Below are 25,342 nucleotides of genomic sequence, written 5' to 3' on the forward strand. Positions count from 1 at the left end.
ATTTTAATAAGAAAAATACCAAGTTGCACCACATAAATTTGGAGTTTACATTTTAGCCAAAGGCTTTAAAAATCACACACACACACACACACACATACATACAGGTGCATCTCAATAAATTAGAATATCGTGGAAAGTTCGTTTATGAAAAATTTAAGGGGGTCTGAATACTTTCCGTACCCACTGTATATCCTCCTGACTCCCAGCTATGGAGTTTTGTCCTCTGTAGATTTCACCATGACCACTCCCTCTCCTTGGTCTTTAAAAATGGCTGACATTAAATGATCAAATTTAACACCGTTATGGAAATATAGTATTTTGTAATGATCATTTAAAATTTGACTAATTTTCAAATTGTTTGTCATAAATCAACATCTCAGAAAAATTTTATGGGGTTTTAAATTAAAATATGAAACAGGACATTGATTTCATACATGTCCGCTGTAGAGGACACTAGGACTTAAAGCATGTTTAGTACACATTTTGGGAGACACGACAAATGAATAGGGAAGAAAAAAAAAATATATATTCCTATGAAATATTAGATATTATGGAAATCTTGCCAATTATTACTCCCATTATTGCACTTATTTTTTCATTCTATGTTGCCCCAAAAACATTCAAATTCAAATTAGATAATCTATAGATACATTGTATATAATGGGGAAAACCCATTTATGACCATTTTACACATTTTCATAAAGAAAAATGGTTTTGAAAATATATTTCATAATAGTTGAGAATCATCTTTATATTAAGTTTGTTATAAAAAAATCTCACTGTTTTTGCCTTTTCATGTCTTTATTATTTTTTTAAAAACAGGACCTTTTAAAAGTCCTGATGTCCTCTACAGAGGACATAGCATATCATATGAATTAATTTTATTTTAATATATTAATTATAAAATATTATATATATTCCTATGAAATATTAGATATTATGGAAATCTTGCCAATTATTACTCCCATTATTGCACTTATTTTTTCATTCTATGTTGCCCCAAAAACATTCAAATTCAAATTAGATAATCTATAGATACATTATATATAATGGGGAAAACCCATTTATGACCATTTTACACATTTTCATAAAGAAAAATGGTTTTGAAAATATATTTCATAATAGTTGAGAATCATCTTTATATTAAGTTTGTTATAAAAAAATCTCACTGTTTTTGCCTTTTCATGTCTTTATTATTTTTTTAAAAACAGGACCTTTTAAAAGTCCTGATGTCCTCTACAGAGGACATAGCATATCATATGAATTAATTTTATTTTAATATATTAATTATAAAATATTTGCGGAATTGAGTGAAGAATTTTTTCATTTGCTAAAATTTATAGACGTTTGTAATAATGGTCAAAGGACAAAAGCATTTTCAGAGGCTGTTTGAATTCAATTTAGTATTAGTATATAAAACATAAAGGGATTATAATTATAGAAGCTTAAAATTGATACTACCGTTCAGAAGTTTAGGGTTGGCACGTCTGAGCACGAAACGCACATTACAGTGTTAATGCATTCTATAGAAAATAGCTCACTTTAAAGAAAGTCTACAAGCATTAAAAAGCAAGCTTTAATTGATCTGAATGCATTTGCAGTTATTGTTTAAGTGCTTAATTACACTGCATTAATGCATGTACAATTAGTGTTTAAATATATTCCACAATTAACGGAAGGCAAAAAAAGACTAATGTTTCAGATGGCCCCTATGAAATATCACTCTACTTTTCAGATCCATTCTAATGCGCCAAGCCACCTCACTGTACATATGAGTACATTCAGGTGAAGTCCATATATTTGCATTAGTTATAATACTAACCTCCTCGCTGATGTCAAAAGGTGATAATTATAATTATAGAAGCTTAAAATTTATACTACCGTTCAGAAGTTTAGGGTTGGTAGATAAAAATACAAAAAAAGTGATTTTGAAAGCAGGATCTTAAGCCAACTGATTTAGTGTTCGAGAAGCATTTTCTGGTCGATGTTCAATATAGCTGTGCTCCTTAATACTTTTGTGTAAACAATAATATATTTTTTTTTTCATAAAAATCTGATGAATCAAAGGTTCAAACAGAAAAGCATTTGAAATAGATTCTTTTTTGTAACAGTGTAAGTCTTAGATGTCATTATATCAATTTAATGTGTATTAATTTCTCATAAGAAAATGACTCCAAATTTTTGAATGCCAGTGTAACATCTTAAATTAATTTACACCGCATACACATTTTAAAATAATACTCATTTATTTATCCATTGCTCTCTTACAAAAGGAACAGAAGATGTAGAAAATAAATCACAACACTTTTAAAATAAATAACCACACATTTTTTGAAATATGTGTGGAGCTAAAATGTTAGATAAATGAGCAGAAAACATTAAAACATAAATATGTCCAGTAATGAATTAACCGTTTAGTATTCTAGAAAAGAAAAATCCCACAGCTACATGCCAGAGCAAACCTTTGCCCTCCAGTCCTGTATGACGTCTCAGAATTCCTCACGTTCACATCATGAGCTGAGCTCCCCAAAGTTTCTACAAAGCTACTAAAATAAAATATTAACTGATTCGGAGGCTTTTTCTACACCTACTTCAATCCTTTGCCATGAAGCTCTATCTGCAGCTCGGTAATGGGATTTCCATCTTCCTTAATCCACATAAACAGGTGGAGGATGAGAATCAGCACGTCTGAGCACTAAACGCACATTACAGAGTGTTAATGCATTCTATCGGAAATAGCTCACTTTAAAACCACAAAAGAAAGTCTACAAGCATTAAAAAGCAAGCTTTAATTGATCTGAATGCATTTGCAGTTATTGTTTAAGTGCTTAATTACACTGCATTAATGCATGTACAATTAGTGTTTAAATATATTCCACAATTAACGGAAGGCAAAACAGACTAATGTTTCAGATGGCCCCTATGAAATATCACTCTACTTTTCAGATCCATTCTAATGCGCCAAGCCACCTCACTGTACATATGAGTACATTCAGGTGAAGTCCATATATTTGCATTAGTTATAATACTAACCTCCTCGCTGATGTCAAAAGGTGAAAGCATGCTGGTTTACGCCACCCGCAACCAAACCATAGTCTAACAAGTGAGCACAGGAACAGGAAAGGGAACTGTCCAAGATAATGACAGTTAGTTTATGAAATCTCTGCCACATTATAATTAGTGTGGGTGTCATGAGTTACATAAAATGTAAAAAAGAAAGGCACAGAAGGTCATATAAATGTGTATATAGTCTATGAGAATATATACAAATTTCTCCTTGATAAACATCCACAAAATTAACTGGAAAAACAGAAAATAAAACCGTAATTAAAATTAAATTAACAACAAACTGGCTGAAATATCAACCATAAAGTGTTGCTGATGGAAAGCAAACAAAAGTGTCAGCAAACGCTTTCAGTTTATAAAATGTTTCATATCTCACTTTCAACTTTCGATTTCAACTTCTGATTTCTTTTCTGAAGCATCACAAGGAGCTTTGGCGTCTAAATCAATGCTACTCTTCACTCCCTCCACCAGAGTTAACATCACTTGCTCTGTGTCCACCACCTCGTCTGTGATTGGCTGAGGCTCCACTTCTTCTACATTCTCATTGGCTGGAGACTGAAACCCACTGTCATCGTGATGAAGAGGGCTGGAGTTGGTAGAGGTTTGAGTGAATTCCCCATCAGAGTCGATGGCGCCTTCGCTCAGGTTCTCATTGGGGTCTTCCTGGATGGCGATCTCGATCTGTTGAATGGCGCTTTCAATGGCGGATACGCACTGCTCCTCTTCTAAAAACTGTTCAATCTGGGCGGTGTCCAATTCTTCGTCAACCTTGTTTGGTGACTCCCTTGGCACAATCTCTGTTACCGTTGTGATGTGCTTCACCTCATCGCCTTCTTCCAAAAGCAACATCCCGTTGGTCAACTGTGAGCCGTCTTTTTCGACCACTTCCAGCACGGGGTTTATGAGGTCTCGGATCTCATTGAGGCTGTCAGGAGAGCCTGGTTCTTTCTCGATGGGTACGTGCTGTATTGGGTTCACAGGCTTTTCTGTTTCAAGATCTTGTTCTGTCTGCCCTTCGCTCTCCTCTGGGATGCCGTCCACTCCTGGTACTTCCTGGCAGGACTCGTATGGCAGAGGCATCCCATCCAGGTGGATCATGGAGACGATCTGTTTGCGTTTCCTGTTGGCCACTTCGCCACCTTGCCTGTCTCCTTTTACTCCTCCGAATTGGCCAGCCCAGTCGATGGTGTCCTCTCCCAGCAGGTGCAGGTTGGGGTCGCTGTTGGTCAGGACCATGCTGTCTCTGTACAGGTTGTGCCTTCGCTGGACCGCAGCTTCCTTCACAGCTGCAGAATGAAAAGGAATGATTGAAAACGCATTGCAACAATATTTTTAAGCAGTAAGGTATGGAGGCTGTGCTATATTGTGCTAAAGGGGCTGCAGTGCAAACACTCACCCATCATGATGTCCTTGCTGACTGACTGCAGGACCACTTCCTCAAAGATGTTCTCTACTAGTATGAATCTAGAGAAGTCCTCAAAGATGAGCTCCTTGAACTTGGGCAGATCCTAGATTTCAAAGACAAAAAGTTTTTTTCCCCCCATATAACACCAAAACACACCATGTTTTCTAATTTTCTGTAAAATATGTATATTTATCATTTAAAATACATGATCAATAATTAGGCTGCATCTATAAATGAACTGTAAAAGATCAACAAATCATATGGAATTAATTATCTGGTTACAAATAATAATAATAATAATAATAATAAACTATTATTATCAGCAACAATAATAAATGTATAAATTATAATAATGAATGATCTGGTTACAAATAATAATAATAATGATGATAGTAGTAGTAGTATTTGTAACCAGATAATTTATTTTATATATAATCATCTCATCATTAATAATAACAACAATAATAATAATAATAAACTACAACAACTGTAATATTTTTATATTATCTGGTTACAAATACTACTACTATCATCAGCAGCACCATAATCATAATGATTATCAACAAGACAATAATTATCAACAAGTTAAATTAATACATTTGAATACATTATTATTATTAATAATAATAAATCATCCAATAACATATAATATATTAATAATAATAATAATAGTGGTGGTGGTAGTAGTACTATTTGTAACCAGATAATTTAGTATTTATATAATAATCTTATCACAAATAATAATAAATATAAACTACAACAACAGTAATATTTTTATATTATCTGGTTACAAATACTACTACTATCATCAACAGCATCAATATTATTATTATTATTAGCAACAAGTCAATAAATTTGAAAAATTAATAATGAATTACCCAGTTAAATATAATAATAATAATAATAATATAATAATATTATAATAATATTTGTCACCAGTTTAATTTCTGGGTCATTTTCTCTCTTTTGGTGACATTTTTGACCTGAGCCCCCATTAATATCTGAGAAATATTAAGAGCGACACAGTAGGAAAAATGACCTGTTTTTCTTACATGTGTAGCATAAAATTCATTTAAAAAAATGACACCGAACAATGGCACTTCTAAATATATCAGAGAGAGGCTGATTCCTTGTACCAACCGGTGAACAGGATGGAGAGAGCTGTTTCAGCATGTACGGTATGATGATTTGAAGCAACGCCTCCCTGAAGAACTTCTTCCTCACTGTGCTGCTGTCATAGTCATATTTCTGCAGGTCATAAACAACCAGAATTAAAGTGAGGAAATGAAGGTGGTCTTCAAAAATGTTCTGATACAGCAATGACCCAGGAGCTGTGTAACAAAACCGGTTTCAGCTTTGCGGAGTAAAGACCCAACTAATGCACTTACTTTGAGTACTCTGTCCTGACAGCGCTGGATGATCTTGCAGAAATCCTCCCCACTGTGGCCATCTAGACTCTGATGGACCAGCTGCTCAAATGTGTGCACTGCGTTGTCCATTTGCTACATACATCAATAGAGGAATTTTAGTACGGATTGTCATCAACTTTGATGGTTTATTTGTAAAACATTTGAGAATTCTAAAAGGACAAAGGCTATTTTGGAAATCAATATGCACATTTTCTGCATGCATATAATACTAAAATGACCATGTGATGTTATATACCAAAATAGAACAGACAGATAGATTGATAGACAGACGGACATATAGATAGATGTGATCTGTTTCACTTGAATTAAAAAAAAATTTTTTTTAATTAGCTGTCAGATAACAGGGTATACTTTGATTCAGTAAAATCTCAGTATAAGTCTCAATTGCCAACATACCTGCAATAAGAGTTATTACCTCAGGGTGGCGCTCATTAACAATAAACTGCTATCTCTTTAATACGCTTTAGCCATTTTTCACATTGATTCAAGCTCTTGGCCTCGCTGCTAAATCACTGCTTGTTTTTTATTTTGTTGGTAGGCACCAGAAAAATTAATGCAGGCTATGGAATGATTAATATCAAATCAATTTCAAGTGCTAGTGCCAAGTACTGCAAAACTTCAAGAAGTTTTAGATATTTAAATGGAATATTAAAAAAAATAAAATAAAAAAAGAGGAAAGACACCTGTCTCATGAGGATCTGAGCTCTCTGGATGAACACAGAGGGACTGGACACGTCACATCTCTGCTGGAGGCCTTCAAGGTTCAACGCCTCCATCTTCTCATAACAGCTCTGCATCTTCACCGGATGGAAGGCCAACATGGAAATCTTGTCCATATGCTATGAAGAGAGGATTTTGAGTTAGCTATCGCTTTAAAAAGGCTCTGCTAACATTGTTAATCAAAGTTCTGCCTCACCTCTCCCAGCTTCTCACTGCTTCTATCGTTCATTGTGTTCTTGCTGACCTCCACCAGCTCACGGAAGAGGATGTCCCTCACTTCAGAGAATCCTCTGCTGGTGGGCTCCATGAGGGCCTCCAGGATGGAGTGGATGTAGGGCTGAACCTTGCTTCTCACAAGCTGTTCGACACGGGGCAACACCAACGCTTCAAGAAGAGGATTAGACAAATATTAGTGCACTAGAACGCCCCTTATAGAGGGAAAAAACCTTCATATTTAATATTAAACTTGTGTGCTTTTGTTTAAATTACAGGTGGCTGCATGAAAACTGAAGCTTTAAATTCATGTGAAATGTTCAGCGCACATGTGTTTGTTTTCAGGTTGTGAGAGACATCCTGACCTACAAGGGACTTTTATGTTTAAATGTTGTCTCACTCCTCAAATTGCGAGTCATAAACAAAGAACGCTTTAGAAAAGACTCGATTATGAAAGCTTAAGACTGATCACAATGACTCTAGGCCACATAATGGGCCCTGGTATCTGTGAACAAGTGATTGTAGGAAAGCACCTGTCCTAGGTGTCAAAACAACCACTATTATTCCGTAAGAATAAAGGAGCCATCACAAACACACAGATGGACTCTAAAGTAATTTAGAGATTTGTACAAATACTCAAAAACATGCTGTCAAGATTATTTCGCTCGTGTTATTTGAAATGTGCTATGGGTGGAACACAGTCCTAGCCACAAATGACACAAGAAAAATTTAGTACTCTTGCCAAACCTACATTATGGCAGGACGGTCTGAGCTTTTTAGGTTAAAGCCAAACTATGTTGATTGCGACTGAATTCCAATGAAAGAAGTATCATGTGGAAGAATGGGAGACTGAAATAGTGCAGCTAAGAGTAGAGTAAAATAAAATAAATTGTGGCATAATCTGTGTATTAAATGAAGTCTCAATCATTAAGATTCAAAAGTATCTGTAATACCGAATCATCAGAACACAACAAAAAGCCTGATGATAAAGCACTACACTTAAACAATCATAGAATCTAAAGATCTTAATTGTCATGAATCAGGCGATGTGTTTTTGCTCTTGCTTTTTTTGAGAGAGGTTTTTTTTAAAGCAACATCAGAAGTGTGTGGCCATGTATGACACATTAGTAATCTCCACAGAGACGGTTGATTGGTTTTCTCATACCACGGATCTTTCCAGAAACGTGCTCTTTGGATGTGATGATCTGATCCATATCTGTGCGCAGAGCGGAGTCCAGACGGGGGCGCTCCACCTCACATACTTGAGCCAGAGCTTCGTGTTGAGTCTTTGTCTGTGACACCACCTGTCTGTATACTGCATCTGAGATCTGACAGGGCAAACAAACAGATGATAAACAAACCTCAAAGAAATCGCAGCGGATATACACATACATGTAGAAATTAATTCCCTAATCCAGTAACAAACAATTAAATAAGGGCTTAACAACAGAGTGGGTCAGTGGTGAAAGTCCGCACATGTTCAGGACATTTGCTGATCACGTGCAATTGTTTTTATGCCTTACAAACCTAAATGATTTGTTTGTGTAATGTATTGAACATTACAAGATAGTAAACTTGTCACCAAGGTAATAATCTAGCTGGCTTACAGAGATAAGGCTGTCGAAATTGTGAGTTGTGAGCTATGGAAGCCTCAAAAAGAGTTATACCAATTGGTAATGTTCCACAGTGTAATCATACATAAATAAATAAAAAACAATTGTGATTTTATATATAATAATTTTTTTTCCAAATAGTATATTTTATTTTAACAGTAATATTTATTCCAATAGTAATATTTTAATAATTTTTTATTCCAAATGATACTTCTCAAAAGCTTGAAAATGTGGAATCTAATTTTTATATCTATTATAAATGAATTCATCTATTGCAAAGAGAAGCATTATGCAATCATGAAAATGGTTTGCAAATACTTGTGTAAACGAACAGAAGATTCTTTTTACAGCTTCAGAATTCACATATGAGAACCAACCAGCATCCAGTCCCTCTGTCTCTGTTGCAGTTTTCCTTTCAGCCGAGGCACGATCAGATTCTTCAGTTCAGGGTGCAAAGTCTCCATCACCAGGTTAGCAAGAATCTAGACACACAAACACACAGATGTAGATGAAAAAAGCCATTGGTTACACAGCAACTGGAAGTATGTTTAAATAATGATGACAGAATTTGAATAGTGCTTAAGAAACATGATAAGACAGTTTCGAGAGCATCATTAACTTCATGCAAACAGCTCAGTGGTTTTGCATGCATATCTTCAGTAACTAGACTGCAGACCGTATAATGTCAAACTATCAATTCCTGAAACACAATGCTTTATCGTTCAAAACAACTACTTGGACGCCTATCACAGATGGCTGCTTTGTTCATGCTCACTGCATTGACAGCCAAAACAGAAATAACCTTTGATGCCGAGAAACATGTCTGCAAGAATAAGTCCGCTCTTTTCATGTGTGTTTTTAGGGATAGGACAATTGGTTTATCATAAATAACACACCAATCATGACACGTTCACGGTCTAAATATTAGGATTAGTTCACACTTTAATATTTCCTGATATCAAATAATGCATTTGTTGAAGAGAAAGAGAGAGCGAGGGGTAATGAAGTCAGCGAAAGGGGCTTCTTTATGACCTGACAGTGATTGACTGACATTTATTTGAGGTGTATTAGCTGGTCACCTGTAAGGCATCCAGCCACACCATGCACATAAAATGCAGCAATGAGTAATGGCTAATTGAACTCAAATTACTGCTACAGGCTTGGCTATCAGTAACTATACGATGATCTTCATGTAAAGATATTAGGGTGAGCGGCATGAGTTCAAGTTCTGAGCTTCTGACAATTTCATCTGAAAGTAAATAGTACAGAATCGCTCTCAACCCTCCCCTCGCACAGTTTCCATAGCAATGCAGGGGCCATGTGGGCAGTAACACCACGCAGACCCCCTGACAGAAAAACAAAAAACAGACGGCCCACACCCAGCAGTAATAACAGCCCACGCAGCCGTTTCCAGTGTGGTGTCACATCCAGGCTGACCGTGACGCGATGTAACACCGCTGAGGGCGGGATGAAGAGGAATGACCATGTTTCTCGCGCACGGACAATGTCAATACCTTCTTTATATACAACTCCTAGTACTTTTCCTTGGTTAAAGTGTAAGAACAGAGGCATTAATTGGCTTTATACACACACACACAAACACAAAAAGCTCATTCATAAGAAACATTTCCTGGGTGTTTTCTGGAAAGAAGCAAAAAAACTTAGTCAAGACGTCACTTATTGAGCATTATTGTCAAACGGTGACGCATCAGACTTGAATACGCTCAAAATAAAAGGGAATTTAAAGCTATAGTAGAGGAGAAGATACTCATTGGCATTTTAACTGAAATTCTGGACAGTTTGTCACTGAAAGCTATCAAAAGTTAATGAATTCAGTGCAAAACTAAACATTTTATGTAGGGATGCCAAAAAAAAAGGCGCTCACCTTAAATCCAGATCAACTGACACCAAACATGCAGTGGAAAAAGGATTTTCATTTTAAGAATATTTAACTCATGAAAATTGGTATGAGAACAAAATATTTAATACTTAACATGCTTTAATACTCCAAATTTGAACAGAAGAACTAGGGGGAAAATAACAGTTTAATTACAAAATGACTACCTTCATTTCATAAATGTTTTTGGTGTATTTGGAAGATACCATGAGATAAAAAAAAATTTCCATTATAGGTCCCCTTTAAGGGCACTGTATGGTTATGTGTGTGTCTGAGACAGCACGAGGTGTGAGGATAACCAGCACCCAATACTTTTAATGATTGCCTATTTGCATTTTATTCAAATCTCTGTGTGTACGCGAGAAAGCAGGCAAGATAGACATTCCTAAATCTGTTAGAAACTAAAGGTTATTTCTAGCACATTATGACTAAAATGAGACAGCAGTACAAAGTTACAAACCAGAGACCTGACCATAACTCACCCCTCTAATGACACATTCTCAGCCGTCTCTCTGCTCTGTGGTTTAGACATTATTGAGGGTTTGTGCTGCTCCAGCACATTAGAGAGCTTAAATACAGAGTGATCAGTCTGATGTATCAAGATAAAGCTTAAAAAGAGCTAGTCTTTTAGAAATGGGCTTCTGGTCAGATAGAAAGATGTAAAATGTTGCATTTGGAATGTTTATGTGTTTAAATGAGTTTGGGAGGGAGAAATGGGTCATTCAGAAAGATTAATTAATTATTATGATGTCACAAATATTAGCACATTAAGATATGACCACCCACATTAAACACTTATGAAACTCATGGAGGTTAGCCAGCCATAATGGGTAAATTTACATATAGAAGTCTTAAAGGAACAGTACAGTTTGAGTTTAAGGGTCATGGAGTTTCTAAGGGTTATACAGCATGGAACAAACATCTAAAAGTAAATACAGTTTTTTTGGTGACAATATGGTCTCTTTGAGAGTGTCAGTGGTGAAGCCAATCCTGACACTTCTGCCCCTGTCTTTACCTTCTAAAAAAAACTGCTTAAATCAACACCTGATGGAAGTTGGTTTGGCATGGTTTCTAGCTGGTCTAAGATGATCATTTATGATCATTAGTTGCTCTAGATGGTCAGTTGCCAAATCACCAGGTCTAGAGGCAATTACAAGCTGGTGGCTCAAATTTAACTTTGTAAACCATCTTGGTCAGGCTGGTAGACCACCTTAAGCATGTAGACCTAATTTTTTCAAGCTAGAGTCTCTCAAATTCTCTCCTGCTGAAGTTCTCAGTGAAATTAATATAGTTAATTTAAGAGTGTTAGCCACACCTGAGCCAAAGTTTGGGTGCCCTCCCACCTGTCTGGGACAGAGGATAAAGCCTGGATTGAGGACATGTAGAGGAAACTCTACCCAAACTATCCAAGGAAAACAGAAGTGCACAGGGATAAATGCTGTCTGAACTGTTCTTTCCTCCTCTCGGTCTCGTTCTTTTTCAGGGAAGCTTTGATTTCGCCTACATTCTTATTCCCATGAGTCTAAGACATTGTCTAAGGCCCATTAGATAGCATCAGGAGCACCTTAAACTCACTAAACATACTGCATGAAATGCAACAATCAACAGAATGATGCATTCTATATGTAAAGCATCCCGTTTTGTAAAAAGGGTGATTTATTTCTGACATTTGCCAGATTTTCCAAACGGATATGAATGATCTTCACCAACCTGTGCTTGGTTTCCACACATCAGGTCCCAGGTGCCATAGTGACCCTTGGCCTGCCTGTAGAGCCGCAGGGCATCCGTGAAAGCTGGTGTCGCTACCTTGCACTCTTCCGACAGTCCTAGAGAGGTCAAGAAACATGACATGTTATAGAAGCGTGTCATATGATTACCTATGGCCAAATCACAGCCATGATGATATAGAGCAATATTGCACAAATACACGTGTGCTGTTGCTCATATATTCAACAAGGGTGTCAACATCCTTCTACACATTTACTGGGTTTTCACAAAACCATCTAAGATTTTCACTAACAATATTAATTTAAACAATTTAGTTTGGTTGGCCTCAAGAATTTTTGAATTCAAATCCGAACAATCCTAACCAGCTTTTTTTCTTTTTGCTGGTCCAAACTGGTGACGGCTGGTAGACTAACTTGGACCAGCTATAAATCATGTTAAGCTGGCACAGCCTGGTTTTTCCAGCAAGGAAAAGGAATAGTTTACCATTTTAATAATAAGACTTCATCTTCACTTGGAGATCTATACATTCACTAAGAGTCTGTGGATGGAAACTACAGCTACCACCACTCAAGCAGAGAATCCACAAGACTTAACGTGACAAGACTTATTGGAAAAACACTTAAATGGAGATATAATTATACAGTACTGTAGTGAAGATGGATAATGTGCTCGATTTTTTGCATAAAAGCTGCACATCAGAGGTGATGAAAGAATTCCAATTTGTAGATGATGATCAAACCATTACCAAACAGTCCCGCTCTTGCCACTACTAAAAGTGTATATGAATGAACAGCTGTTATTTGGAGAGATTTGAGTCTTTTGGGGAAAAGATAACCTTTTAGAGTTGCTTTCCTGTTGGAAGCGGGAAGTAAGTGTGATCCATAAAGTTACACATATGGGCAAGGAAAGACAAACACAGATCGACATGAGCAATGGCAAGCTGCACAAACAGTCATAGGACTAGAGCTGGTGATGGGGAGCATGTATATCTGCGTGCTGCAGTAAGTTTCAGATTGGCTGACACAAAGACAGGAAGTCAGCAGTGAGAGATGGAGGGATGGAGTGTGTAACAGTCTGTCAGGAACAGGAAATCCACTCAGCGTCCATTTTCCAGGACTCAGAGAAAGAGAGAGAAGGAGGCCGAGAGAGAGAGAGAGAGACACACACACACACACACACACACAGAATAGAGGAAAGTAGAAAATAACTAGCTTTTCTTGGCATGAGCCCCATGAGAAAACACTAGATGCGTTTGTCAGCAGTCTGCTTGGAGAAAGTCCCTAGAGTTCTGTGCTCGATAAAACACGATAAACCCTAATCAGTATTGAACCACCTCGTCCCCAGACATGTCCACTGGTAATACAACTAGCAGTCCTAACAAACTAGAGACACCTTACATCAAAAGTTAATTTGAATGTGGCTTTAGTGTTGGGTGAAAAAAAATAAAATAAAAAAAGCTACACTCTTTTTCTCTGGCAAGCTGGCAGGCCTGAGAAACTCAACGCAAGAGTCTTGAGCAAAAAATAGTACATATGGTAGAGTTTAGCGTGGGCCGCCTCTGGCATGGGGCTGCACGGTGGTTAGCCGAGACTCCTGGGATGGCTGGTTCCCAGGGTTCCTATGCCACTGCATGTGTGCACTCTTACCATTACTGTTCTGTTCACTGGAGCATTTCCCATTTGGGCTAAAAGCACAAGAACTAGAAGAGTTTCAACAAAAATGTCTTATCTCAGAATCAATAATGAGAACCAAAGAAAACATTTCAGCTTTTTAAATGACATTTCTTTCCAAATCTGGAGGAAAGCTATGTCTAGAGCAAACAAACATAAATCTTACCGTGGACTGACTTTTACAAGTACATACTAATTATTTTTATATTAACAATATTTACATTTTTAGTTTCAGTATAAACAAAAACAAGTGAATGTACACACAAAAGAATGTTTTTTTTTTTGTTAAAGGGGCCATAAAATGTAGAAATCAAATTTTCTAAATCTTTTGAATTTCAGTGGAGAAAATTCAGTGCACTATGAAAACATAGTGCTTGTAGAATGTAAAATGTCCACCCTTTTAAACCTATTAAAACGAAGCAGAAAAAGAGACTCATCGACTCATTGTGTCAGATTGTGATTAACATGAATGCCCACATTACTACACCAAGAGCTATTTAAATTAATAAATTATTACTAAAAACGAATCAAAATTAAAAAACGGAAAATAACTAAAGCAAACAAATAGATTTTTAGATTTTTCAGTTTTAACTTATAATAATAAATATTATATAGTAATAAAAAAAAAAAAATAAAATAAAAACTTAATTTAAGAGTTCTTGAACCTTTTTTGAATCACTCTCGGTTTCTTTCAATTAAAATAATGGTTTGTCATAATTACAAAAAGAAATACAATAAATATATTAGCCTATATGGGAAGGTGGGGTTGTGGTGATTAAAAAATAAATGGATAATCTGTTTAAAAGACACAACTGAGATGCATAAAAAAAACAACAACAACAAGTCACTGCTCTTCAGGTTCACATGTGGGCTTTACCCAAATAGACGGTCACAGTGTGCCTATTACTTAGCGCAAAGGGCTGTTATTAAATTTCAGCTGAATTGTTAAAGGGGCCATAAAATGTAGAAATCAAATTTTCTAAATCTTTTGAATTTCAGTGGAGAAAATTCAGTGCACTATGAAAACATAGTGCTTGTAGAATGTAAAATGTCCACCCTTTTAAACCTATTAAAACGAAGCAGAAAAAGAGATCATTGACTCATTGTGTCAGATTGTGATTAACATGAATGCCCACATTACTACACCAAGAGCTATTTAAATTAATAAATTATTACTAAAAATTAATCAATTAAAAAACGGAAAATAACAAAATAAGCAAACAAATAGATTTTTAGATTTTTCAGTTTTAACTTATAATAATAAATATTATATAGTAATAATAAAACATTTTTTAAAAGAAAACTTAATTTAAGAGTTCTTGAACCTTTTTTGAATCACTCTCGGTTTCTTTCAATTAAAATAATGGTTTGTCATAATTACAAAAAGAAATACAATAAATATATTAGCCTATTAAAAGACACAACTGAGATGCATTAAAAAAACAACAACAACAACAGTCACTGCTCTTCAGGTTCACATGTGGGCTTTACCCAAATAGACGGTCACAGTGTGCCTATTACTTAGCGCAAAGGGCTGTTATTAAATTTCAGCTGAATTCAAAGTATTGTGTTTGATTGTGTATTGCAGCTGTCAACAGTGTCTACGATTCTATATATGAAACTGACATTCACCTCTACTTTAATTTTAAAACCGGTTTGTTTTCTTTCTGCCATTGGTCTCCACACTACGATGTCATAATGGGTGTGATGATATGATTGATTACTAACTGTTGTAAGTTGCCAATGAGACGGGTATGACTACAACAAAAATGACTAGCCACCACCACAGGCTGTCAGAACAATGACTAGAATACAATTACTAGATGAACAAAAATGTTCAGAATGCAACATTTGCATTCAATCCCCAATGTTTGAAACTCTCTATTGGTTTAGTCCCATTCCTGAAGGCTAGACAGATCAATTAAAACATGCAGTTCCAAGTTGCCAATGAGACGGGTATGACTACAACAAAACAAATGACTAGCCACCACCACAGGCTGTCAGAACAATGACTAGAATACAATTACTAGATGAACAAAAATGTTCAGAATGCAACATTTGCATTCAATCCCCAATGTTTGAAACTCTCTATTGGTTTAGTCCCATTCCTGAAGGCTAGACAGATCAATTAAAACATGCAGTTCATACACAGTCAAGTTCAAATTCAAACAGCTTAAAATAGTGTATATGTGGTTTGCTTTATCTTAGGCTTTTTGAAAGGCCTTCGTGTATAATTCCTCTTGATTTCATTCCAATGCTGTAATAAAACCCAAGCACTTTGAGCACCTACTGTAATACCACAGCTTTGCATGTGGTTGATCGTCTCTGCCCTCTGGTAACCCTCTAGCAAAAACACAGAGCTGTGTTCTCACATATGTGGAGCAACTACCTGAAGTCATTCAGCCGTCGGCTTCAGGCAGGTCTCAGGGATTTTGCAGAGCCCTTCCCTGATGCCTCAAAGGCAAATTATATTCCCTATGTAGGGCCCTATGAAATGCATGCTATTTTTTCCCAAATTCCATTTGATTTTTTCCCAAAATTAATTTTTTTCCATTTAAATTGTTCTGTTTTCCATTAAAATTTTTTTAGACTGTTTTAATGGTTAAATTAAATGTTATTAAACAAAAAGCATGTCAAATTATTTGAACTCACAAAACTTATTTAACAGCAATTTATTAAAAGTTTAACAAATTACATTAAGGCAATAAATTACACTTTTTTTTTTCCAAATTCAGCTTTATTTTTTACAAAATTGAATGTTCCATTAATTTCATGGATTCCATTTTAATGGTATCATTAAATTTTAATAATCAAAACAATCTCCAATTGATTTTATATTTTAAAAAATATTTATTTATTTTTTCAGAAATCGTTGTGCATTTACATTTTTCTGTTCAGTTAATTCTGGTAAATATTTCTAGCATATATACCTTTAAAAATAATGTTTTAATAATAATTGTATTATTAGTAGTAGTACCATAATTACATTATACAATATACATATTTCTGTCACAGTTTCTTCAAGTTAAACCAAACTTTTATTTTGACTGGTTGCTTTGAAGTTTTTACATTTACATTTAGTCATTTTGCAGACGCTTTTATCCAAAGAGACTTTTGATTGTATATGATATGACGATAGTGTCACATGTCAGCGCACTGCCCACTAGGCTATTGGCGCTGACTACAGTCATTTTTAATGTGCATCATTCCAATAAATATCTCTTATGCTCACCAAGGCTGCATTTATTTGATCAAGAACACATACAAAAAAACTGTAATACTGAGAAATATTATTACAATTTTAAATATCAGTTTTTCTAGTGTAATGTAATAAAATATTTTAAAACAATTTATTCTTTTGATGGCAAAGCTGAATTTTCAGCATCCATTACTTTAGTCTTCAGTATCACTTGACACTTAAGAAATCATTCTAATATGCTTATTTGATGTTCAAGAAACATTTCTTATTATTGTCAATGTTTCAAATAGTTGTGCGGCTTAATGTTTTTGTGGAAACCATGATATATTTTTCAGGATTAATGTATGTGTGTTCAAAAGAACAGGATTTATTTGAAACAGATTTCTTTTGTAACAACATTATAAATGTGAATCATGTAAAAAAATATATATATATATATAAAAAAAAAATCTAAATTAATTAGATTTGAACAGTACAACAAAATAGTACCTTATATTAAATTTGACTTGATTAAGCCATTTTGGAATTTGATTTCTACGTAGAAATTCCTAGAAGATATCAATGCATTCTAATGAAGAATTTAAAAAATGACACGTCATAAAGAGCACTAAAAGTTCACTGTTCTTGCATGGGATATTTAGCATCAGTTAAAATGACAAAAAGAACATCCTCCACACCTTAAAGTAATTTGAAAAGCATTCAACATTTCAAGCTGAGACACAAACACTTCTTTCCCTCACAAACACAGGCATAGACACACACCCTGCTGTGTGATTTGAAATATGACAATAAGCCAGAAGACAGGTGATTTGAGGGTGGAGTTGAAGGTAATGTAATACTATGAATTTTTATAAAGGCATGCAGATGTTTTGGAGCATATTTAGCTAGAAATGCTCTATAGACTACGTTTGAGTGACGGGGAGGAAAGATGAATGTCGTAGGTCAAATCTCGCTGTTTATTCATCTCTCACTGTGAGTCAGAAAGAAACGATTATATGCAGCAAATGCTCTGGTATGGAGATCCATTTTAAGGTTATTTTGGATAGTAGCTGACATGGCAAAATCGACTCCTTTATGCCGACAAACTACAACTTTCTCATGACAATGTGCGTTTTTTTGTGCACACAAATCAACAAATGAACATTAACATGTGAACTACTGTTTCCCGTAATATAGCTGTGATATAGATATATAGATTAAGTAGATAAGACAGGTCTTTTTAAACTCAGCAAAGCAGATACACTTAGAGAGAAGCACACATGGCATCAATCTAAAAACAGAACGAATGCTTTGCTTTGCCTTTGTTTGTGACCGTGACTCACCGTTGTTGCTGTGTCTCACACAGTCCTGGAAGACGGCATGCCACTTCTTCTGTTCTTTCTCCGTCATGACACAGAAGTAGTGATGGCGGGCGTATGGATGCCACAGGATGAGGGGAAACTGCGTGGGACATTTCAGAAACGGGGCACTGGCCACTTTGGCCTTTGTATCTAAAACAACAGAATACACAATATAAGAACATTACATGATTATAAATTATTTAAAATTACACTGATTAGACATAATAGATTATATAGCACTGTATATGGAGTATTAAAAGGACTCATCCTGCATGTATCCTGTCTATTCTAGACATTATTACTATTTAAAAAAAAAAAAAAGATAAAATAAAATACATAATTATATTATGAGATCAAATAAGAACTCTTATAAATAAATAAAATAAATACCCTACTTCATAAACTGAAATTTGAACATTTAAAAATTACTATTAAATTACTATTTTTTAAATTACTATCGGATATAGTGTGTTCATACTTCGACTTTAAAATGATATTGTGCTACATGTCCATTAGGATCTTTTAGAATTCTGATAGTATTTTCTGACAATGCTACTTTTCTGTCTGTTTATTTAAATATTATTGTATTCATTCATTTCTCACCACTCAGGCTATTGTTTAGAAGCCCCAGGTATTCCTCCATCGAGGTCAGGGCTCTGTACCCGGCACAGTTAATGACCCCTTTGGAGTGGAGACCTCGATCATGTGCCTGTAGAGGAAACACACAGCTCAGAATCACTCTGCAGCTGGGGAAATGACAAACATATCCACTAACAGCAGGACACTTTATATTCACTTTAGGTCCAGTAATGCAAGATTAACATTCAGATCATTTTTTCTTTTGTTTACATTTAATTATCTGAGCTGGGCATGTTTGTGGTGAAAGTTAGGGAAAAAAACAACACGCTCAGTGGTTTACACTCACCGCTTTGCTCTCATATAAGCTGATGTTGTAGGAGTCGCCCACATACAAAAAGCGGCTCCTCCATTTCTTGCTCTCTTCCAGATACTGAAACAAACCTCCAGAGAAGATGGACTTGTTCTTCAGAGGGTCCTGTGGTGGGAACAAACGCATTTTAAATGATTGCAAATCAAAATCATTTTACTAGATGAAAGCATGACTAAACAAATCAATGAATGGTGTTTAGAAGACCAACGTGAAATACTCCCAGCAGTCGGAAATAACAAAAGGCCAGTTCGAGACGTATTTATATAACATAGATCTGAGTGATTCAGCCCAAAATAAGAAATGGGTGGAGCAACTGGTACATAAAAGACATTCAAGCTTGTGTTATGTCTACAATCAAAACCACTGCTTTCTGTTAATGGATGCTGAATTTACCACTGGTGGGTGTGCATGCTTTTGAACACGGTTAATCGGTTAATCTTTGAAACTAAATACAAATACAATGCAGACAGATATTTTTCAAGTCCAGCTGTCCTGTCTCATAACATCTGAAGGACTTCAAATATGAGAGTGCACAAGCGTTTTTCTTGGCCATGGTCTAGATTTCTGTGTTTAGTAGAGATCAAACGACTTCATGGACAAATGATAATTGGGGAGGCCAGGAGAGTTTGGAGACCAATAAGAAAATAGTTTTTAAACTTTCTGCGCATTTGTTGAGATAACCAAGATCTCAGAACATCCCTACCAACCTAATGCAATCAAACCATTTCAGCCAACAATGTGTTGGTGACTGATCTTGAACTGTTTGACAGATTTGTCCACTGCAGAAAAGCTGGTTTCAGCTCCTTTGACATGCTCGTCTCAACCCAGAAACAATTAATATCAGAGGTCAGGGGGGTGGAAAGTTTTCAAAACAACAACAACTTAGTCTGGCAAAACCAAGTAGATCCTTCCCATTATAATCAAAGTCTTCTAAACTGGGAACGCCCGGGGCGATGCTCATTCAGTTGATGGATGCAAAGTACCCATGCACTGGACAGCTGCTCCAGCCACTTCAATTTTTCATGTTTGTCTAAAACATAATTACAGTTATATTAATTGTTTGCGTTATAACTTTTGGCAGTTGCATCAACACAAATTCCATAAGTAATACTCGTAAACAAAGACAGTACTGCTCCAAGTTCATTTGTGGGCAGGTTATGTTGTCGGTTATATCATCATTAGACTCAATGGAAATGTGGGCTGGCACCAGCACCAGCATAATTTTGGTGAAAAATGGCATTCGAAAGCAAGGTCTACCCAAGATCCTTTGATGTTACAGTCAGTGGAATGGCGTCTGAAGTCTTTATGTGCTTTTGTGTGTGTGTATTTGCTATTCAAGCCTTTGTTACAATTATTTAACTTGTGTGAAATCTGCTCCACTTCCTCTTCGCTGACTTCATGCCGATAAGCACGACCAGAGTCTTCAAAACGAGGGAAACAGTACAGCAGAGCCAAAGGGAAAAAAATAAAAATAAAAATAAAAAAAGGCAAAACTGCAGCAGGAAGGCTTACGTCTGATCTCATTTTAACCTGGAGTGGGCAATATTCTTTGCCATTATTTTTCCATGCTTTGACAATCTTTCCCCATCCCTCTGGGATCTACATGACTGGACAGACAGAGGTGAAATGTAGGGGGTTTTACCTTTCTATGTAGCAGTTGTGTCTGGGTATTCCCTCCTCCTTCGATCTCATAGCGTACGCTGTTGAACAAAGCCACAGCGTACTGCTGCTCATAAAACCTCCCAAACTCTGCCATCACAGCGTTGGTGCGGGCTAAGTTGGAACAGAGATACAGGATTAGTTAGATTTAAAGAAGGACCGCAGCACAGGAAAGAAATGATTACTTTACAGCTGCAGAGTGCACTGCAAATTGCAGGTTGCATTTGCTGGAGGTTACTTTAGGTCAAATGGCAGTATAAACATTTAATCACAATCACAAAACATTATAAACCTGTTTAGTTAGTTTTAGTCTTTTAGTTGAGAATTGTTCCCAAAAGCAATTAGGCAAGATAACAACAAAGATGAAAACACAGAGGAAAAACCCAGCCTCTTACAGCATCAAACAAAACAGAGCTGTAACTTGATCCAAGATTTTTAGTTGACTAGAACTACAGTGTGAAATACAACAAATGACAATCCACTGTCGACATCATTAGCCCATGTCTGCGTGTGCGGGTTTGAAAGAGTTCAAACGGAAATCATGATATTGCCATGTACGATTATTAAACCACAAAAGGCTGCAATTTAAAAAAAAATTTATATATAGTCTGCATGCTTTAAAATATGTTTTAAAATATAGTACTGCCATGTAAAATGTATTATTATTAATATAAATTTTATATGCACATTATCTATTTTTATAAAATAGTAATTTAATAATTTAAATATTAAATTATTAAAATAATTTTAGAGATATAAAATAAATTTATTAAATACATTACCATATTAGATGTAAAGGGAAAAAATAATAGACCAAAATAATAAGATTATGATTTTTGGGCCATTTTGTGCAACCCTCACTGTGTATTCTATTACAATATCATAACACTTATATTGAAATATATCTAATCTGTGAAAATGCTGATCCTGAAATTCAATAGGGTTACAAAAGAAAAGGTGATCAACAATAAATGGGAATTCCTGATAAAGAGAGAAACAGTTGCAAAAACAGTCAAGTGTGGAAACACATGGACACCGTATGAAAATAAACATCGAAAATGAAAAGACCCGAGCCTGCAGGCTTATTGAAGCTTTATGAAAAGAAGATGGTGCTATTAAGATGAATTTGCTTATATAAAGAGGCCAATAAATGGAAAAAGTGATGCATGATCAGAGGCAAATCACATTTGAATGCCATATTCAAAGCATAGTGGTCTAGTTTTAAAGCAAACAATATCCTTGGCATTTAATATTAACATGACGAGAGCCTTAGCGTTTGGATGCTGATGAAAGTTGGCACATGTTTGAATGTATGTGAAAGGAGGACATACTTCCATAAGAAACAAGAAGGAACAACCTGACAGGAATGGAAAAGGAAGAAGGGCCACATCTGATGTCAACTGAATACACACGGCCTTCTGGGTATTCAGGTTTACTGTACCATGGCCTACAGTAGGTCTCCACAGGAAGGAATCTCTTCACTTACACCTCATTTCTCAAGCACTCCATCAGATTAGGAGCTTCTTGTTACAGGACATTTGAATGAAAACCATGTTGTTGTGATTGCATGAATGCAGCAGCCGGTGTGTCTGTGAGGGCAGACCGTTCTCTAGCAGACCCACTATTGTATTAAACTAGAATAACTTGTAGACTCCGTTTGCTTTGGCTCAGTGTGGACTATTCCACTGTATTCATTCACATGTATATTTGCAGAGAGTGTTTCTAGACACTCAGTTGGCACAGGTGGAACAGGTGCTGGCGACGATTCGCTAGCAAACTTCTTATCAACATAAACCCTGTAATGTAATGCTGTTGTGAACACCGCACATCACTCATCACATCTTAAGATGGGTTTCACTCGGAGCGTGTTAAAACGCATTAGAGCTGGGGTTTTCAATCTTGGACCCCCAGGTGGCTGCATGAGAATCCTAGGAGGTCCATGGAAAACTGAGAAAAACGCAGTTAAAAAAAAAAAAAAAAAAAAAAAAAAAAGGGAAGAAAATTACAAAATGACAGTCTAGGTAAATGATGACATTTTGATTTTTTTTTTTTTGAGTGAAAAACGCATCTGGACTCCGTCTCATACCGCTGTTGTTTTTGAGCGCGCGAATGCGTCCAGGTTTCTTCGGTGTAACTTACACGCGTCTGCTAAAAATCTCTTAAAGATTTGTGTATGGTGTATCCACGCTGACTAAACCCATCTCTTTTAATTAAACAGTCCTCTTTTAAAGTACGCTAGCTCTATTTTCCCTTTTAAAAGTAACACAAACGCGTTTTACCTGTAATCATCTCCCGTTTGCCTTCGTCCAGGTTGGTAGAAATCACATCACCCATGGTGACGATTTAAATGACAGTCACGGATATTGAAGAAAGTTCCTTTGGATCTGAAACACTACAGAAATGTGTCTTCTAAACAAAGCATCCCTGGTTACTTCAGAGCGTTGTGTTCATTTTGCATTGACGCGAGTTCACTGTGTGACTGCGACGCCCTCTGAGCGCGAGAGAAACAAGACTCATTTAAACTCGAGTCAAATGAGTGACATTCAGAGGGCGTGGTTTACGCCGCCTGACACACCCAACTTCACAACAAACCTTCTGTTGTTTAATCACAGCTGATTTGACAGAGTCTGATATGATCATGGACTTGCTTTTGTTATATGATGGGCTTAAGTTGATGTATTTATTGATTTTATAAAAAATGAACACGTTTTGGTCTCTAAACCTTTAATGACGCAATTATTATTTTCTTGAAGTAATGAAGATATTTTTTTATTTTTTATTTATTTAGTCATTTATTAGATGCTTTTATCCAAAGCGACCAAACACACATGCTAAAAAACAACAGCTTACTTACACATAGTAAGAAATGGTTATAAAAACTGAAACAGAAGCGAAACAAGTAATAGTATATATTAAAAGATATGAATATTTTTCAGTCTTACACGAATTCTTAGAGTTGGCAAATTCCGTTCCACAAACATCTTTGAAACTGAATTACAAAGCTGATATTTTCTCCAGGAAATGCACACTGCTTTTTAGGAATCTGAAGCCTTTGAGGCTTGCTTTGCTTTTCTTTTTAAGTCAAGGGAAAAGAGAGGAAAAGGCACAATTGTATTTTAGAGAGGGAGAGAGAGAGAGATTAAATAATGTAATTTCCTAAAAACAACAGCCTACTTTTATACTAAAAGACACTTTTATTTAAAAAAAAAAAAAAACATTTTGATTGAATAATATTTATATGCATTGATATATAGCTATATATATTATATAAAAATACAAAATACTGCAGCAAAAAAAAAAAAAAAAAAAAAAACGATAAAGGGTTTACCTTCAGGCGTTTATCGCCCTCGTGCGGTCAAAATGACTAAATGCTGCTCTAGCCAGGAATATGATCACACATATGATACTTTACATGACAACAGTAAAATATAACAGTATATATTTATTCAATTGAATTTGTATTCTTATTTTACCAACTTATGTTGTTAATTTGATGAAGTAAACTAAAACTGCTTTGCTTCGTAGTCAGTCAAATTAAAATTCAGTGTAACCTTTAGTTGCATCTCTAATTGAGTGACCTGCTCTTTTTGTCACGTAGCGGTCAATGAACAGTGGAAACAGTTGCAAGGGTATTTTACAACCTCCACTGATCATGGCATGAACAATCAGCGTGAAATCAAGGAGGGATTCACTTGAGACTCTGTGTCTGAGCCCTCGGCGTTTGGCAACCGCGCAGCATATAACGGTGCTCGGCAGCACGAGCGCATGTGAGGGAGGGGCGCTCAAGCAGTGACGAATCTCCGCAGTCAGCTGCTGTGAGTGCGAAGCATCGCTCTGCCAGAGACAGCAAGAGGAGAGGGAGAAGATATAGCACACGGGCGAACACTCAGGAGCATCATGGCACCAATTGGATTAAAGGCGGTCGTTGGCGAAAGTAAGACCATAATGTTCCTCGGCTACTGAGGTTTAATATTCAACCATATGTGCGTGCTATTTTATGGTACCTTTCCGTTGCATGTGTCATTAGTGTTCCTCAGCGTTCGGTTCCCCCTGGATGCGGCTGGTTGTTTCCCTGCCATTGTGCTGAACGGGGAGGACATTACTCTCGGGATGTTGCGGATGCGCATTGTGCATCATGACATGAATAGGTTTTTTCTCATTGCATAATGTATTAATATATAGCACGAGAACCAGACAAGCACCAAAAACCTTGATGCACCAATGTAAAGATGGTCTATCACACAGGAACGCCCTTATTCTGCACGGACGTTTGAGGAATTACGCAGGGTTCTGTCGACAGACCTCTGCGTTTTTGTTTTGTTTTGCTCGGTTTGTTATTTATAGGCGTAATGAGGATAGAATTGAGGGGATGTTTGCATAACTCTATCTTCTAGTTCTAGAGATGAGCTCAATATATGCGTTTTGGCAAAGCCTCACCCCTGTGATTGATCAC

At 36.1% G+C, this 25,342-nt stretch overlaps 1 protein-coding gene across 1 annotated transcript; it reads right to left on the reverse strand.

Moving 5' to 3' along the window:
* Positions 1 to 3,377: 3,377 nt before the first annotated feature.
* Positions 3,378 to 23,391, reverse strand: LOC107595669 (niban-like protein 1). Its single transcript, XM_016286150.1, has 14 exons — positions 23,169 to 23,391; positions 20,873 to 21,003; positions 19,207 to 19,335; positions 18,885 to 18,990; positions 18,264 to 18,431; positions 12,055 to 12,170; positions 8,825 to 8,929; positions 8,000 to 8,162; positions 6,818 to 7,005; positions 6,585 to 6,740; positions 5,860 to 5,973; positions 5,612 to 5,719; positions 4,463 to 4,574; positions 3,378 to 4,352 (listed from the first exon to the last, which is right to left on the reverse strand). The coding sequence occupies exons 1-14, from the start codon at positions 23,221 to 23,223 to the stop codon at positions 3,445 to 3,447; spliced, it is 2,559 nt and encodes an 852-aa protein (XP_016141636.1). The 5' UTR covers positions 23,224 to 23,391; the 3' UTR covers positions 3,378 to 3,444.
* Between the last annotated feature and the right edge of the window lie 1,951 nt (positions 23,392 to 25,342).

This window comes from Sinocyclocheilus grahami, unplaced genomic scaffold, assembly GCF_001515645.1.
Source record: "Sinocyclocheilus grahami isolate Dianchi unplaced genomic scaffold, SAMN03320097.WGS_v1.1 scaffold207.1, whole genome shotgun sequence".
In the NCBI taxonomy this organism is placed as follows: Eukaryota; Metazoa; Chordata; class Actinopteri; order Cypriniformes; family Cyprinidae; genus Sinocyclocheilus; species Sinocyclocheilus grahami.

What these genes read in the sequence shown, in the direction of transcription:
- LOC107595669 (XM_016286150.1), bottom strand. Translation starts at nt 23,223, where the DNA reads ATGGGTGATGTGATTTCTACCAACCTGGACGAAGGCAAACGGGAGATG. An exon ending in CACAACTGCTACATAGAAAG is followed by an intron (nt 19,336 to 20,872) that starts GTAAAACCCCCT and finishes TTCCCACCACAG; the next exon opens with GACCCTCTGAAGAACAAGTC. An exon ending in TGTGAGACACAGCAACAACG is followed by an intron (nt 12,171 to 18,263) that starts GTGAGTCACGGT and finishes TGACCTCTCTAG; the next exon opens with GACTGTCGGAAGAGTGCAAG.